The sequence below is a fragment of the Lolium rigidum genome, chromosome 5 (genome assembly GCF_022539505.1).
Source record: "Lolium rigidum isolate FL_2022 chromosome 5, APGP_CSIRO_Lrig_0.1, whole genome shotgun sequence".
NCBI classification, from domain to species: Eukaryota; Viridiplantae; Streptophyta; class Magnoliopsida; order Poales; family Poaceae; genus Lolium; species Lolium rigidum.
The window spans coordinates 167,888,674-167,905,446 of record NC_061512.1 but is presented as its reverse complement, the minus strand read 5'-3'; the positions used below and the strand labels follow the sequence as shown (position 1 = coordinate 167,905,446).

The 16,773-nt window shown below is 40.9% G+C and overlaps 2 protein-coding genes across 2 annotated transcripts; both read right to left on the bottom strand.

Moving 5' to 3' along the window:
- Window positions 1–6,668: 6,668 nt before the first annotated feature.
- Window positions 6,669–10,498, bottom strand: LOC124653769 (ubiquitin-conjugating enzyme E2 35-like). Its single transcript, XM_047192832.1, has 8 exons — window positions 9,802–10,498; window positions 9,678–9,705; window positions 9,351–9,437; window positions 8,457–8,515; window positions 8,047–8,088; window positions 7,895–7,968; window positions 7,023–7,119; window positions 6,669–6,941 (listed from the first exon to the last, which is right to left on the bottom strand). Exons 1-7 carry the CDS (start codon window positions 9,835–9,837, stop codon window positions 7,053–7,055), a joined length of 393 nt encoding a protein of 130 aa, XP_047048788.1. The 5' UTR covers window positions 9,838–10,498; the 3' UTR covers window positions 6,669–6,941; window positions 7,023–7,052.
- A 110-nt stretch (window positions 10,499–10,608) lies between these two features.
- On the bottom strand, window positions 10,609–15,884 carry LOC124653768 (phosphoenolpyruvate carboxylase 2-like). The gene is made up of 10 exons (XM_047192831.1): window positions 15,684–15,884; window positions 14,098–14,489; window positions 13,933–14,017; window positions 13,569–13,791; window positions 13,244–13,347; window positions 13,071–13,158; window positions 12,815–12,969; window positions 11,729–12,727; window positions 11,221–11,607; window positions 10,609–11,094 (listed from the first exon to the last, which is right to left on the bottom strand). Exons 1-10 carry the CDS (start codon window positions 15,867–15,869, stop codon window positions 10,798–10,800), a joined length of 2,916 nt encoding a protein of 971 aa, XP_047048787.1. The 5' UTR covers window positions 15,870–15,884; the 3' UTR covers window positions 10,609–10,797.
- Window positions 15,885–16,773: the final 889 nt, after the last annotated feature.

Genomic DNA, 16,773 nt, shown 5'->3' with positions numbered 1-16,773 from the left:
CTACAAGGAGCGCCACGGCGCACACTATTAGCAGAGGCAGCAGCAGTAGAGAGACATGATGCCCGGCCACCTGATGATGCCCCAGCACCAGATGATGCCTGGCCCCTGTCCACATGGATACGAATTTTACCGAACCGGCAAGAAGCATTCAAAGCAAAAAGAATTCCCAGATCATCTTCGGAAATTAGTGGAACAAATCTTCCCTCCGGGATGTTGAAATATTCGAAATGAACTGCATCGAGAGAGCTCCAGGTGTAGTTATCGTAGATGTTAGCTTTGAAAGCCTTTAACGAGATGGTGGTTGCAACCACCGCAGGGAAGTAAAACCCAGTCTTACAGCGTTTAGAATCACACGTAAAGCTAGAATCCAACCTAACCACCAGCCGAAAAGCCAGCGCTGGATCCATCCTATTCGAAAAGCAACGCAGTTAGTTGAGCAACAACGATTGGCGCTCAAAAACTGCCTACTGTTAATTCACATAGGCGGACGATGCTTACCCGGATGGAATCCATGCGTTAGATCCCTCCGATTCCCAATCTTCTCCACGGCTGCCGGGAATAGTCGGCACACCAGACGGAATTACAAAGAGGACAGGGGTAGATCCAGATCTGGTGGAGGCGGAGCCCGGGGGCGGTGGTGGGGGCGGGGCCGGCTCGGCGGCGGATGACGCCATAAGGTAGGTGGGCAGGATGGCGTGGCGGCGGAGGGGCGGTGTGTGAGCTCCTCCAGTCTCGGGCGGAGGGGAAAGCTTTGGGTCAGCTCTTCCAGTCAATAGTCAACACATTTCGAAAGCAACGGTCAAGTCAAAACCACCGCGGCTCCCTAGCCGTCACCGGTAACGGAAGGCCTCTGACCATACGGCAACCCTCCCGTCCGAGCCTCTGCGAGGGGTTTCAAACTAGAGGGAGGGGAAAACTAAGGAAAAGTTAAGAGACTGGGGAAAACTGAGTACAACTAACGAACCAGGGGCACGAAAATAGAAATCCCTTTCTCAAATTGTTGTTAAAAAGGAAGATCAAGAGAAAACCACTTTTACTTGTCCTTATGGAACTTATGCTTATAGACGCATGCCTTTTGGTTTATGTAATGCTCCTACTACGTTTCAAAGATGCATATATGTCTGCTATCTTTCATGGTTTTCGTGAAGAAATTGTGGAAGTATTCATGGACGATTTCTCAGTCTATGGGAGTTCTTTTGATAACTGTTTGCACAATCTTGATAATGTTTTGCAGAGATGTGAAGAAATTAATCTTGTTAGTTGGGAGAAATGTCGCTTTATGGTAAATGAAGGAATTGTTCTTAGACATAAAATTTCTGAAAGAGGTATTGAGGTCGACCGAGCCAAAGTGGAAGCAATTGAGAAAATGCCATGTCCAAGGGATGTTAAAGGTATTCGTAGTATTCTTGGTCATGCTGGTTTCTATAGGAGGTTTATTAAAGATTTCTTGAAAATTTCAAAGCCTCTTAGTAATCTTCTCCAAAAGGATGTACCTTTTGTTTTTGATGATGATTGTAAGGAAGCTTTTGAAACTCTAAAGAAGGTTTTAACCACAGCTTCTATTGTTCAACCACATGATTGGAATTTACCCTTTGAAATTATGTGTGATGCTAGTGATTTTGCAGTAGGTGCTGTTCTTGGATAGAGAGTAGATAAAAAGCTAAATGTTATTCATTATGCTAGTAAGACTCTTGATGCTGCTCAAAAGAATTATGCTACTACTGAAAAAGAATTCCTAGTTGTAGTCTTTGCTTGTGATAAGTTTAGATCTTAGATTATTAATTCGAAAGTTACTATTCATACTGATCATGCTGCTATTATACACCTTATGGAAAAGACGCTAAACCTAGGCTTATTAGATGAGTGTTGCTCTTGCAAGAGTTTGATCTCCATATTGTAGATAGGAAAGGTGCTGAAAATCTTGTTGTTGATAATTTGTTTAGATTGGAAAACATTTCTTATGATCTTATTCCTGTTAATGATAGTTTTCCAAATGAACAATTGGCTGCAATAAAAGTAACTTCGCGTGAGAGTCCTTGGTACGTATGTTCATTATGCTAACTTTATTGTTTCCAAGTATTTTCCTCCAACATTTACAGCTCAGCAAAGAAGGAAATTATTTTATGATTTGAGGCATAATTTTTGGGATGATCCACACTTATATAAAGAAGGACTGAATGGTATTATGCGAATATGTGTTCGGGAATACGAGCAACATGAGATATTGAGAAAATATCATGGTAGTGCTTATGGAGGACATCATGCTAGAGATAGAACTACACAAAAGGTTCTACAATCAGGTTTTTATTGGCCTACTCTTTTTAAGCATGCAAGAAAGTTTATTTTATCGTGTGATGAATGCCAAAGATTTGGTTATATTTCTAGACGCAATGAAATGCATATGGGTTATTCTCTTGTTATTGAACCCGACTGTTGGGGATTTGACTTTATGGGTCATTTTCCTCCTTCAGAAGGTTATACGCATACACTTGCTGTTGTTGAATATGTTACTAAGTGGGTAGAAGTTATACCTACAAAGAGTGATGATGGTGAAATCTCGTTAAAAATGATTAAAGATGTTATTTTCCCCCTAGAGTTGGCGTGCCTAGATATCTTACGACTGATGGAGGTTCTCATTTTATTTATGGTGGTTTTAGAAAGACCCTTGCTAGATATGATGTTAATCATAGGATTGCTTCAGCTTATCATCCTCAAACAAGTGGGCAAGTAGAATTATCAAATAGAGAGATTAAATCTATCTTGCAAAAGACTGTTAATAAATCTAGGAAGAATTGGACGAGTAAGTTAAATGATGCTTTATGGGCTTATAGAATTGCTTATAAAAATCCAATGTGTATGTCTCCTTACAAAATGGTTTATGGAAAAGCTTTTCACTTGCCTTTAGAATTAGAACACAAAGCTTATTGGGCAGTGAAAGAACTTAATAGAGACTTTAAACTTGCTGGTAAGAAAATGTTGCTTGACTTAAGTTCTCTAGATGAATGGAGGAATGAAGCTTATGAAAATGCTAGACTCTTTAAAGAGAAGGTTAAAAAGTGTCATGATAAGAGAATTCTCAAAAGAGAGTTCCATGTTGGTGATAAAGTTCTATTATATAGGTCTCGTCTCAGATTTTTTGCAGTAAAATTACTCTCAAAATGGGAATGACCTTTTATTATTGAAGAGGTGTATCGATCCGGTGCCATAAAAATTGCTCCATTGAAGGATAACACTACACAAGTGGTGAATGGGTAAAGACTCAAACATTATATTTCTAGAGATTCTTATAACAAAGATATTGATATTGTTCAAGTAGTGACTCTGGAAGAATTTATTAAGGAGCAAATCTAGGAATCTGCAGAGTCCTTTTTTGAATAGGTAGCAGTTTTAGTAAGAAAAAAAAATCGTGTTAAACTTTCCAGCTTATATTTTTATCGTTTTTACTAAATATGAAAAATTACGAGACGAAAATGGGTAGGAGACGGTGCCCGAGGGCACCACACCACCCCTAGGCGCGGGCCAGCCCTAGGCCGCGCCTAGGCCTGGTGTGGTCGCCCTGGAGCCCCCTCTCCGATTCGGTTTCGCCTTGTTCCTTTCCTTTTGTTACGAAACTTTTTGCTATATAATCCCCCGGATCCCCGAAGTCTGTATATCGTGTTCTCGTCGTGTTTTCGTTTCGATCTGTTTCTACCAGGATTTGTTCTGAGATTTAGAGCCACCATGTCTTCTTCTGGATCACCTAAAGAAAACTCCTCCGTGAACGTCGACAACCCATACATGAGCGAGCTGAAGATGCATCCTAATGAGTTGTCGCTCAAGGATGGGAAGATGCAAGTAGAAGATGTTCGGGGCCCTAAAGAAGAAGGCGGTCTGGAGGCTAGGATGGAAAAGCTAGAGCAAAAAGTCTTTAGATACAAGAAAATGGCAGAATGTGAAGTGGACATTATCCACAAGATAAATGCAGAACTCATTGGTGAACATAGGAGGGAAGTTGCAAATCTTTGGGATGATACTCTCTCGCTCCACGAGACCACCAACAAGTTACAAGCACAACTCTACGACGTGCAAAATAAAAACTGTGAGTACGAGACTAGGTATAATCGCATAAGTTCTGCTGCCAGTTTCAGGATATTGGAAACCAAGTCGTCCTTTGTTGATGGGGAGCCTTTACCTTGGAAGTTTGATGATGAGAAAGATTCACCACCACCGAAGGAGTAATTTGTCATTGGTATTGGCATCCCCTTGGGTTGTTCCAAGCTTGTGGGAGTGCCGCGGTATCACATTATTATCTTTTATCTATTTACTTTTCAGTAGAGTCATATCATGAGTAGTGAAGTTATCATATATGATAGTTTGTAGTGTGGAAGTATCCCTCCTTTAGTCGATTATCTATGTATCCCTTGGTGTGAGTTACCGTTATAGAATATTAATGATAAGTTTTTATCATTTACTTTCTGCACATCTTATTTTAGTTTGTAATTTCTGTCATATGATTAATCTTTTTGGTTAGTATTGGTATCACTTTGGAAGCATCAAGTAATTCTAGTTGGTCTTGGCAAACTTAGGATTGATCCATAGCAACAATACTTTGAGGCTTAAATAGAAAAGAGAGAAATATATGTAGATATATTGTTCCATTATCTTTATTTCTTGTTGGCTCATAAGCTTAGTATTCTCAAGATTAAATTTTTTGTACTTCTAAGGAAGATTGCATGATTATTTTCTATCACATGCATATTTTTTTCGCTCAACTCTTATGCTTGCCACCCAACCTTGCTAGCCAAAGACATGTACTGAGAGGGAATGCATCTTGTGCATCCATACCTTAAACCAAAAACACATGCCATTTGTGTTCACCATATCTACCTATATGTGGTATTTCTTTGCCACTCCAAAGTGAATTGCTTGTGTGCTACCTTTAAACCTTCAAACATTACTACATGTTTTGTGTTTTGTTTTAGCTCATGAGAAAGTATTGAATGGTTTATTGTCTTTTCATGACTTCATTCCGTGACTAGCGTGAATAATATGCTAAGTTCTTCATATTGCAAAAAGAGCAATGCAACTGGGTGCCCAGCCCAAACAAAATATAAAATAAAACAATAAACAAATAAAACTCCGCACATTATGTACTGGAGAGATCCTAAATAATAGTGTGCAAATGGAGAACTACATGGGAGCCGCTCTTGAGGTCACTATATGAAAGGATCGTAGATCATTTGTGCCATTCGTTGACAGACATGGATACCTCTCAAAATATATTTTCAACACTCCTATAACATTCAAAACAAAAAGCTCTAGCATATGAGTAATCTTGCTTTTCTCTGCTGCGCAGGACCTATCTTTTACTCTTATGTTGAGTCAGTAAACCTATTCCTCTCTATCTCAAGCAAGCATTTGAGTTGTTGTGATCCCACCATTTATCTGTGTTGATGCATTCAATCAAATCTTTTATTTTTTCTTGTGTAGCACAATGATTTTATCTGAATGAATATAACCTTGAAAACTATCTATGATTGTAAAGATTCTCAAATATAAAGACTCTACTCGAAAAATAAGTACAATCTGTTAATTGTTCTCTGACCAAGAACGAAAGTTTACCATCATCAATTATGATTTTCTATATGCACCTCTATTTAGTGACTCCTTACTCATTGCAAGTTGGATTATATAAGAGGAAGCTGTTGTCTATAATGACTTGTGTATTGGTAAGTATGATGCTTGTTGTCCATATTTTTTTTATCGACACTTCACTCCAAAAATCAGTGGTCTGGTTTACTAAGTTCAGTTTCGCTTGGGGACAAGCAAGGTCTAAGTTTGGGAGGAGTTGATACGTCTAATTTACATCACTATTTTATATCATAATTTACTGCATTCATTAATATATTTCATATTTAGAGATGATACTTATGTTATTTCCGGAAATTCAATTCGGCTCCCGGGTGCGTATGCTCCCTCTACCAAAAAAGCATATTTTGAAATGTCAAAAAATTTGGATAAAAAATTCTACATGTACATCTCCATAATGTATGTGCATTCGCCAAGTTTCACGAAAAACCAATGTTTTTTGTGGTCTATGTAAAAAGGAGAAACTTTATCTTGTGAAAAGCATTATTTTTAGCACTGAATTTTATCTTTTTTACCTACGTCACATGATAAGTAGATTTTTTATGAAACGACTTTGTGAGCGCCTAGCACGTGAAGATGTACGTATCAATTTTTTGTTTCAATTTTTTTGAAATTTAAAATTTAAGTAAGATGCATTTTAAAATATAGGGAGCATATGCACCCATGTTCCAAAACGCCACTCCCTGTTATTTCATCTACTTTTACATGTTTGATGATTATTAGAAAATTAACTACCAAAGCCAGAATTCTGCTGAAAAAAGGACCGTCAAGATACCATATTTCTGAAGAACAACAATTTCCAGAAACTCTTATTTTGCCAGATGACAAGGAAGCCAGAAGGAGAGGCTGAGATGGGCCAGGAGGGGCCCACACCACCCCTAGACGCGGGCCACCTCCTGGCCGCGCCTATTGGACACCTTCTAACAAGGGATCATAGATCAAATCTAACCCGCACTTCGTAAGTTGTATGATGGCCAGGATGTTCATTTCTAATGTCGCTTGGCGTCAAATCATAGAAATAAATCTGGAAAGGCGTCAAATAAATGTAGAAGAAAAAGGGTTCATTACGGTAATAATTACGTATTATAGGTGTACCTGGGTCTACCGCAGCCCAACTAGGCTAATAATATACATCACCCTCGGTACACGCGATGCAAGGATAATTTCCCATTTCAGTACTTGATCCCTTCTAACTCAATTTTAAACCAACTACCGTCGACTTCACCTGCATCACGTGGATAGTATTACCAAGCAAGCAGCCGGATCATGCAAAGCTCATCCATCATTGGCGTATACAAGGGTCCACTCTTTGGCTGCGCAATTCGAAAAAACCAACATTTGTTAAGACAAAAAATCTGCAATATTTTGCAGCTAGAGTGTGACAAGCTCATCACCTGTTTCCACAGCTTCTGTTTCGTTGGCCTTCAGTGCTTTGCCACATTGTCAGCAAGCGGATCGTCGGGATTTGGAGCGCTGAGTAGTGCTTGAATGCTGAAAAAAACAGAAACATCAAGTGGAAACAAAATGAGATGTTCAGCTGAAATTATTTTGGTCAGGCAAACTCGTTTGAGCTTTCTGATTATGTTTCAGTGGGAAAAAAATTCAAGTAAAGCACGAGCAACTACATCATATAGCATGTTCAAGTAAACACAAAGCACCTAAATCATATAGCATGTTCACTCTCCAGGGAAACTTAAAACGGAGCTTACACCTATATACATTTTGTTGACAAGTGAGGCATATCCATATATATATGCCCATGTATATTTTGTTGACAAGTGAGACATACCCACGGATATAAAGGGCATATGCAACATAGAAGTGGAGCGATCATGCTGCAGAAGTGCAGATGACTGACCAGAGGCTAACAGCAGCACATATCAGTCTTGCCAGCCGGTCAGCTTGTGGCAAACATGATTCAGCAGTGCCAGCCAGTCCACTGTACGATACAATTAGTGCAATCCACTTTATGGTAATATGGCATTCTTCTAGGGTATTTGCATAATAACTGTATGAAGTCGTATGATCTGCCTGGCTTTTGAAGGCAAGATCTTGCAAAGTTCTACAAAAACTTTTCATTTCAAATATACATTTGAAAAAGCTATTTGAGGAACCAAAAAAAGTGCTATTTCAGGAATCAGCCTAGTGGAACTGATATATGGTTTAGAGAAGTTACGACTTCTTCTGAATAAAACACACCAAATATGGTGTACAAAAGAACGATACCACATAGCAACAAAAACATTACTAAAGCAGAAGCGTTCACCTCAAAAGAACTGTTCGGATTTGAAGGGCAGGACTCCACTTGTCCTTCAAGATATCAAGGCATATCCTCCCAAGCTACACAAATTCAAGTAGTAAGAAGAATAGTATCTATTTATGAACATACAGAGGGTATCTAAATATAAAAAAGCTTACCTTGTCAATGTTCAGATGGTAAATTTTTGTCAGAAAGCGGACCTGTTTATAGCAATCAAATTAAAAGTTTGGCACAAAAACCCATATGTATGGCAAAATGTACAAGTTCATGTAAACCTTAAAACAGTGTAACCACTCAATCTGAAACAACTGATAAAAAATTAAAGTATGTTAAATAACAAATATTATGATGCAATACATCTTCCTCATGCTCATTCAAAATCATTACTGGAAGCATCATATGATGATCACCATCATCTAAATGTTAGGCGGTGATAGAATCTTAGTGACAGACTACAAATATGCACATAATAACTTAGTCTAAATGTAGCTTCATAAAACATCATCAAAGTTACGCAACAACAGATCAGCACTTAGATAGTAGTAAGAATAAAATAACAATGAAACACCTTTGGTGGAGCCATTGGATATTCTTCAGGCAAAAACAACTCAAGTTTGAATACACCTCCTGACAGTTAGTCACATCAACAGTTAATCAGAGAGTATATTGTATTTGCAAATTCTAAATAGTCAACAGTACAAAGCTTTGCTAATCATAAGTACTTCAGTGAGGAAAGCATTGGAGGTAAAGAGCATGTAGCAATCATCGCAAGAAAAATTGAACTACATCAGAAGCTTGTGCAGACAATTTGAAGTGCTACTAGGATAACACAGAGCATCCAAGACGTTCAAACAGTTCCACATACTTGCAAAAGTGGCAATTTAACTGCAAGCCTCTTTAGGACTCAGGAGTAGGAAAGCGATTCAATTCAGGGATGTAATGTTGTCTAAGTGTTAACAGAAAATAGAAACCTCTCAATTTTGAGGATAATTGTATTGCAGGAAATAAATAGCGCTTCCATGCATTTTGCAGAAGCCAGAGTACTTAATAACTGAAATAGAGGACAGCGTATGGATTGCTCCTGAATTCCTATGAAGTGTACTTGCAAAGCAAGGGTGCACTATATATATATTCATACTACACCTGGGTGTAGTATGTATATGTCCTATATATATATTGTTAATTTTCCATTCCTTAGTACTGCTTTGTTTCTTACTTATGGCGTCACTTTGCTCTAAGTCCTTATACATGTCCAACAGCTACAATTCACTTTATTATGTGAGCATGTAGCCCTATAGGAATCAACACATCAGGATACATTTTGTTATTATGGTTGATTGGGTAGCTTAAAGTTTATCTACAACTTCCAGTCAATTAGAGAATTCACATTACCAACTCTGTACTTAAAGTGACAGATAACTAAAGTACAGAACAGAAGAACAAAAAAAAAAGGATCTGTCACCTTCATATGGGGACTGAGATGGGCCAAGGATCATCACACTGAAGTAGCGCATGTTATCCTCTGACGGTGAAGCACTGATCCCTGGAGCTGCAAGAACAAAACCAGCACAAAGCCCAGGATCCTCAACCCCAACCATCCAAGTCTTTACAAACTATTGAAATACTCCAGCTAAAATAGGAACCGTTTCTTCACAATTAGTCCCTTAAGCTACAAATAACTAAACTAGACGTTCTAGAATTTACTTAGCCAAAAAAGAGGCATATTGAAGCTAGTTGGAGCTTACTACTACTATTTCAGAGCAACATAGGCCAAAAAGGACCATCTCACCTGGCTCGCTGAGCAGCCGCTGTGTCTCCTGCAAGAAGCAAACCACCAAAATCACCAAAATTGCACGGAAAGAAGCGAGAAAACTAGGGAAAAGGGGATCCTAGCGCACGGATCGGTCGCTTACCTTGATGATCCGACGGGGGAGGTTGCTGCTAGCCATGGATTGAGAGGTCGGGGCAAGAGCTAGGGTTTGCTGGGCTTTCTGGTGAGATCAATCGCACCAGAGAGGGGAGAGGAAAGAGGCGGCGTCAGAGTGAACAATGATCTTCCTGCTGTGCAGTTTAGTCCTTGATGTTCTTGGTATTTACGAGTGTCGTTCAGGTAGTGATTTAAAAAAAGTTGAGAAAAAGAAGAGTCATACAACCTCCATCTCAAGGCTTAAGACAAATAAAGTTTGAACAAACTTTTGAAATAAATTTATGAACAAATATGATTTTTTTTGATAAAAACTTAGTTAAACTTAACATAGTTTGACTTTCTAAAAAAAATATTGGCCTTACACCCTAAGATGGAGGTAGTAGTGATTATTGGTATGAAAAAAATAGAAAAAAGAGAATTCGTCTTTTTGGGCTTTGGGGCCGCGCTGATCCGCTGATGTCTAATCTTTCAAGCTTGGTATCTATCATACTCTAGATTTTTTTTACTACTTCCTCCAATTCAAATTGTCTAGATAAAGTGGAATCAAATAATTTAGATCAAAGGGAGTAACATAATGCCACTTCAAATATAGGCGTTTCCCAAGTTCAGGCATGAAGTTATGGAATGATGGAAGTCACACCAGGAACAATTTAGCTTCCTGAAGTATATATATTAGTACAGTCAGCAGTCTAGCAGATTATGAAACAATCGTGTCAAATAACTCAGTCAAAACAAATGCCCTAGTTAAGCTTTTGTTATGCAAAATAGATAGAGCAATTTACTAACAAACATATCAGCAATTAACATCGGTTCCCTTTATTTATCAATATACTTGGGCGAAACACCATTATTGCTCACTGAGAAGGGAGACAGATGCAACTATATCCGAGAGATACAAGGCCCACGGCAAACGACCAAAGAAAAACATCTCGCATCATCATCAAGATACAAAAAGGATGGCAAGCAGACATCTCTCCTGGCCCTAACCGGTGTTCTGCAGACCGGCAGCAACGCCCTTCATGGTCAAGATGAGGGTGTCCTCCAGCCCCGGGGCGTACTCGCTGGCCGGGTTCAGCGTCACAAGCTCGGAAGCCGGCTTGCTTGTGTCCATGACCTCCTTGGAAAGATGGGGCCGCAGAGCGACGTGATAGTCTGGGTCGCGGATCCGCTTCAGTGTGTAGGCCTGGCAGACGTTCATGGTGGTGATGTACGCGTCACGGAGTCGGAGCCGCTGCTTCAAGTAGGGATCACCTTCAAGAAGATCCTTGTGTCCAGCAACCTGAAATCAAGAAACAGCAGTTTTGTTACTATTATTTTCACAGCTGGTTCCGAAGACAGTATATTTTCAATGCTGGAGTTTGTGGTTGAACAACGTAGAAGATTTCTGAATTTCAGTAAAACACACCTGAAGAAGAAGCTGCTGGGTCTCTTCATAATTGGCCCTCAGCTTGTCACCGAGTGGCTGTAGCTCCTCTGAAACCAGGAGCCTGTCATACAAGGCAGCAATGCCAGGGTTACCCTTGGCGAACACCATCTCAACAAGATCGATCGTGACCCTGAAAAATGGCCACTCATTGTACATCTCCTGGAGCATATGGAAATTTCTGATGTCCTTCTTGAGGATATGCTTGAATGCACCACCAAAGCCCAACCAGACTGGAAGGTGGAACCGTGTCTGTGTCCATGCGAAGATCCATGGAATTGCACGGAGTGATTCAATGCCACCACTTGGTTTTCTCTTTGATGGCCTGCTTCCTATATTCATCCTGCCATACTCTGTTTCTGGTGTTGCCTGTCAAAAAAGCATCAAAGTAAATATAAACTTCAGGTTCAGGTTTGCAATATATTCAAGGTCTATTTCGAGCACTAAATATTTTTCCTAGCGATGATGGGCAATGCATTCAAAGGCTTACAAGGCGGAAATACTCGACGAAGCGTGGTTCTTGGAAGACGATTGACCGATATTCCTGAGTTGCCACCACAGCCATCTCATCAAGAAGAGCTCGCCACTCTGGCTTTGGTGAAATGGGTGGGCGCATCCCATGCTCAAGAGTAGCAGCTGTGAAACGCTGCAGCGTCCTGAAGCACAAGTGTTCCTCCCCAAAGCTCTGCTCAATAACTTCACCTTGAACAGTCACCCGGAGTGATCCGTTGATTGTGTCTGGTGGCTGAGACAGGATGGCAAGGTGAGTAGGGCCACCACCCCTGCCAACAGTCCCACCTCGCCCATGGAACATTGTCAACTTCACTCCAAATTGCTTAGCGACCTTGACAAGGTCCTCCTGAGCCTTGTACATCTGCCAAGCTGCTGAGAGACGTCCAGCATCCTTACCGGAGTCTGAATACCCAATCATCACCTCCTGCTTGCCGTTGACTCTTGCTCTGTACCAATCTATCGAGAAGAGTCTGGCCAATGCTGCTGGGGCAGACTCAAGATCGGCCAACTTCTCAAACAGGGGGACAACTCTAAGTGGTGTCTTGACATGGCACTCACGTTGAAGGAGCTCCACAGCAAGAACATCTGAAGGAGCTGTTGCCATAGAAATGACGTATGCTCCAAAGCTGTCAGCAGGTAGCTCAGCAATGACTTGGAACGTGTCTAGAACATCAGCAACTTCCTCTGACCTGGGAAGGTCTGATCCAAATAATGGACGCTTCCCGTTGAGTTCAGACAACAGCCATTCCTGACGACGTTCCTCAGACCACTCGCGATACGATCCTAGCCCTAGGTGTGTGGTGATGGCATCAATGACATCAGTGTGCCTTTCAGACTCTTGCCTAATGTCAAGCTTCACAAGGGAAAGTCCAAAGGTAGATACTTGGCGCAGGAAATCAAGAAGGGTTCCATCAGCAATAACACGGTCACCACAGGCACACAGCGACCTGTAACATAACTCCAATGGCTCTAGTAGCTGCAACAAAAACAGCATATATTAAACCAACATTTATCTACCAAGCAAATTAAAAGACCATTTATATTCCTTAAGACATTACTCAACCTGCTCAACATTTGTCAGGGTTGCATCCTCAGGGATGTCAGAGTGTCCACTGGATAACAACTCACGTGATCTCTCACGGGTGTTGTAAAGATTATCCCTGACATCACTCAGTATTACCCGATATGGCTCATTTGGAGGAACCTTCTTCCAGAACTCTACATAAGAGATGAACAACGAATTAACAACTAATGCTTACAGAATGCCTATTATAACAACATATCATTAAGCTTTTCTAAAAGCTGTTACTGATACGTACCTATGTAGTGCTTCGCATCTTTCTTAGAAGAGCGATGCAACTCATCAGCTCGTGACCGTAGCTCATCATTGCAACGCCACATTGACAACTGTAATCATTTGACATTTTATCAATTCTAATGAACATATATATATTATATAAACTGCACCTAAACGAAATCAAGCGAATGCTACCTCAAACATGAGATCCTCAATTTGTGCACAATACAAATTTGCTGCCATCATTCTCGCAAGCAAGCAGACGTCCCTTGTAACCTCTGGTGTCACTCTTGGATTTCCTGCATTTGTAAAGGTGTTAGTTCACAATGCACAAACAGTTGAAGTTATATATAGTTCGATATTGAACCATGGTGTGAACATAGGGATACATAGCATGTAGCAATCTAAATATCTAACAGACGCCAACATAGTAAAATGATCACTGTGACTGTAAAAATCATCTCACTGATGTACACTGCTAAGAATCACAAGACACAAAAATTACAGTTATTTCACTCACCATCACGATCTCCTCCCATCCAAGAAGAGAACTGGATAAGAGGAGCATTATAAGGAACACGCTCATTGATCCCAATGTTCTTCAATGCAGTGTCAACACGGCGTAGGAACTTTGGAACACCCTTCCATATTGTCTCATGGAAGTAGCTCATACCAGCACGCATTTCATCTTGTGGAGTGGGCTGAGTCCTTCGGATCTCATCAGTTCTAAAGGCGGCTTGGATCTGAAAAGGAGGATTTCAGGTTAAGTGTAAGAATAGATCTAATTAGTCTGACGGTGCAAAGACTAGTGTGACTGCATTGTCTCGTAATCATCGTTGCCTTATGAACAGCAAGAAAATCAACATAGGAATCACAATAAGCACCTCTCTCTGGAGAGCCTCATCGAGCTCCTGCTTGTCATCTGGAGTAATATCCTTTGAGTATAGCTGGACCAAACAGTCCCGGATCCTGAAATAAGTTATTGGAATCAAGATCAACATATAGAAACTGTATCATGCCAGTATCAGGAAACTTTTTAGCTAACAAACCTCGAATGCTTCTGGAGCAATGACCGCCTTACAGATTGTGTTGGATGAGCAGTCAAAACCAGATCAACAGTCTGATTCTTGAGGGCATCAAAGACCTCGGCAGGGGACTTCTTCATGTCAACAACGAGCCTCTTAAGGGTTTCCTCGATGTCAGATTCCGTGATTGCTGAATTCTCCTCAGCAAAGCCTCCCTTCTTGAGCTTAACTCTCCTCCTGTACGCAATCTGCACTTCCTCGGCTAAGTTGGCCAAGTTAAGCATGTGAGAAAATGCTTTGGCAATCACAATGGAGTCGCCAGGATCCAAGCTTGTTATCATCTCTCCAAGTTCATCAAGCTTCTGGAGATCATGCTTTTGTTCATATTCAGCAGCCACCTCATAGCATTCTTGGACCTGTACATTGCATATTTTCATTTAAGTATGTCCATCAACATAATAGATAGGTAGGATGTGTTTTTAATACAAACACAAGCAGCGATATAAAGAATGATCAACCACACCAGAAACTTAATTATTTATGTCTACGTAACAGGTTGTGACTCGAGGAAATCAACAAAATTCAACATGTAGTCACCATTATTAGTGGCTCCTAGATGCACAAGCGATGGACAATGCTGTTTGGGAACGATACTTCTGTATATGAATATGATCAACATAAATCTCAGATCTCCTAAGAGGTCCATACGTCGGTGTCTGGACTCTGAACAGTTTAAGTCAACTGGTACATACAGAATAAATCGGTTCATCTTCTGTGAGATAAGAATAATGAAGTGACACTATGAGTTATCAGTTGACTGGATCCAATTCCGTAATACGATTACTCTAGTTATTACAACCGCTAAGTCAAGCTGTTTGGGCCCCATACATGACCAACAAAAGATCCATCACACCTGACAGCTGTGGCAATTTCCACAGATGAAGTCAGGTTTGACTTACACTATGTGAGATTCAATCTACTCCAAGATTAAGAATAAACCAAAATTTTGTTTGTGGCTGAACAATTTGAGCACCAAACACATAAAAACCAACAGCCGGATCACCCTCCAATACTTCACAACACCAAATTAAGCAGAATCTACTCCCATCAACAGTTAATCCAAAGTCAACCTCACTCCTGCGTTACTCAGCTGAACTCCAAACACGAAGCGCCACATGTCGATCGGAAGCGAAAGTTCAGACGAACCGAAGACAACAGCTAGTAGTAGTAGTAATAGTAGTAGTATATGAGATTCTAGAATAATCAAATTGGACTAATCAGAGCAGTATTCCAAAAATTAAGAGAAAACGGCACATAAATTAGCAGGAGAAGACGATCTGCTAAGTGTATTCTACAAAAAAAAAAAACGATCTACTGAGCACAAAGATAACGAAATCAGTTTGCGGGCAATAAAAACAGAGCATCGAAACATCAACCCCATCATCAGGACCTAAATCCAAAGTCAGCACAAATCCCGCATTACTAAGCCGAACTCTAACAACGACTGCACGAAGCCGCCACACGTCGAGAGGAAGCACAGTACAACAAGTGGAGAGCCGAGATTGGACTGGATCCGGTCCGAGATCGAAGCGGCAAGAAACATTACATACCATCTCCCTGAGGTCGTCGCCGTGGAGGCCCTGCAGGACGTCGAGGAAGCGGTCGAGGAGGAGCGCATCGTACTCGATGAGCTTGTCGTCCTCGGACAGCTTGCCCGGCACGAGCAGCCGCAGCTGCGCGTCGATCGACGACAGCCGCTCGATCTTGCCGCTGCCGGCCGACGCCAACGACGCCATGGCCGCCTCCGGCCCCGGGTCGACTCGAAGAGCCGGAGGAAGTCGAACTCGCCGGCTCCTGGAGGCCGGAAACGAGGTGGGGGCAGAGCGAGATTGGGGACGGTGTGTGGTTGTGGCCCGGACTGTGGAGGTTCGACTATGGGTGATGCCTATTTATAGAAGGCGGATGATACCCCCGTGATTCGCTGGGACAGAGAGAGATTTCTGGAAGATTGGTAGTTTATGGAAACCTGTTGAATTCTGAGGATTTGCATTAGAGAGATTTCTGGAGAATTGATTTGTGCTGTAGAGTTCGCCGGAAACCCGTTGAATTCTGATTTGTTTGGATTTAGATTTTGGATTGGTTTACCGGAACACTACATGCCTACCATCCACGTGGACAGTCGTGGTTTCATGAAGACGGTGAAGAAGGATTTACTTCCTACTTCAAAAATATAATACTAATGAATCATCAATATAATTTGGGGGTGGAAAGGGATCAAGAGTTTTTCTTTTTGCGAAACACAATACAATTAAAGATGCTCAAAAATACATACGTACACTCATCTCTATAAATGCACGCACACTCCTACCCCTATTAACACCTCCAAGAAACTGCATCTAAGAAACTGATGGTCTTAAGATTGACGAAGTCACCACTGACGTCTCGCTGTCGACGGGAACATCGCCTCCCACTGAAAAATATTTCACCTTTATAATACATCAAAGTGATCTGAGAATTAAACTTTGGTGGGCTAGGGTGCCACTACTCACATAACCATCAAAAAGTAGTAGTACCATTTGTTGAGATACATATCTTGATATATATATCTTGTGTAATTATGTGTAGCGATACATACATATCTTTTGTATTTATGTTGGGCCTGCCTCCTTCCTTGTATAGTCGAGGACGTGGCCTATATAT

What these genes read in the sequence shown, in the direction of transcription:
- LOC124653769 (XM_047192832.1), bottom strand. Translation starts at nt 9,837, where the DNA reads ATGGCTAGCAGCAACCTCCCCCGTCGGATCATCAAG. An exon ending in ATCCAATGGCTCCACCAAAG is followed by an intron (nt 8,089 to 8,456) that starts GTGTTTCATTGT and finishes TGCTATAAACAG; the next exon opens with GTCCGCTTTCTGACAAAAAT. An exon ending in ACCATCTGAACATTGACAAG is followed by an intron (nt 7,969 to 8,046) that starts GTAAGCTTTTTT and finishes GAATTTGTGTAG; the next exon opens with CTTGGGAGGATATGCCTTGA.
- LOC124653768 (XM_047192831.1), bottom strand. Translation starts at nt 15,869, where the DNA reads ATGGCGTCGTTGGCGTCGGCCGGCAGCGGCAAGATCGAGCGGCTGTCG. An exon ending in GCGACGACCTCAGGGAGATG is followed by an intron (nt 14,490 to 15,683) that starts GTATGTAATGTT and finishes TGCAATGTACAG; the next exon opens with GTCCAAGAATGCTATGAGGT. An exon ending in AGATGCGAAGCACTACATAG is followed by an intron (nt 12,970 to 13,070) that starts GTACGTATCAGT and finishes TCTCTTATGTAG; the next exon opens with AGTTCTGGAAGAAGGTTCCT.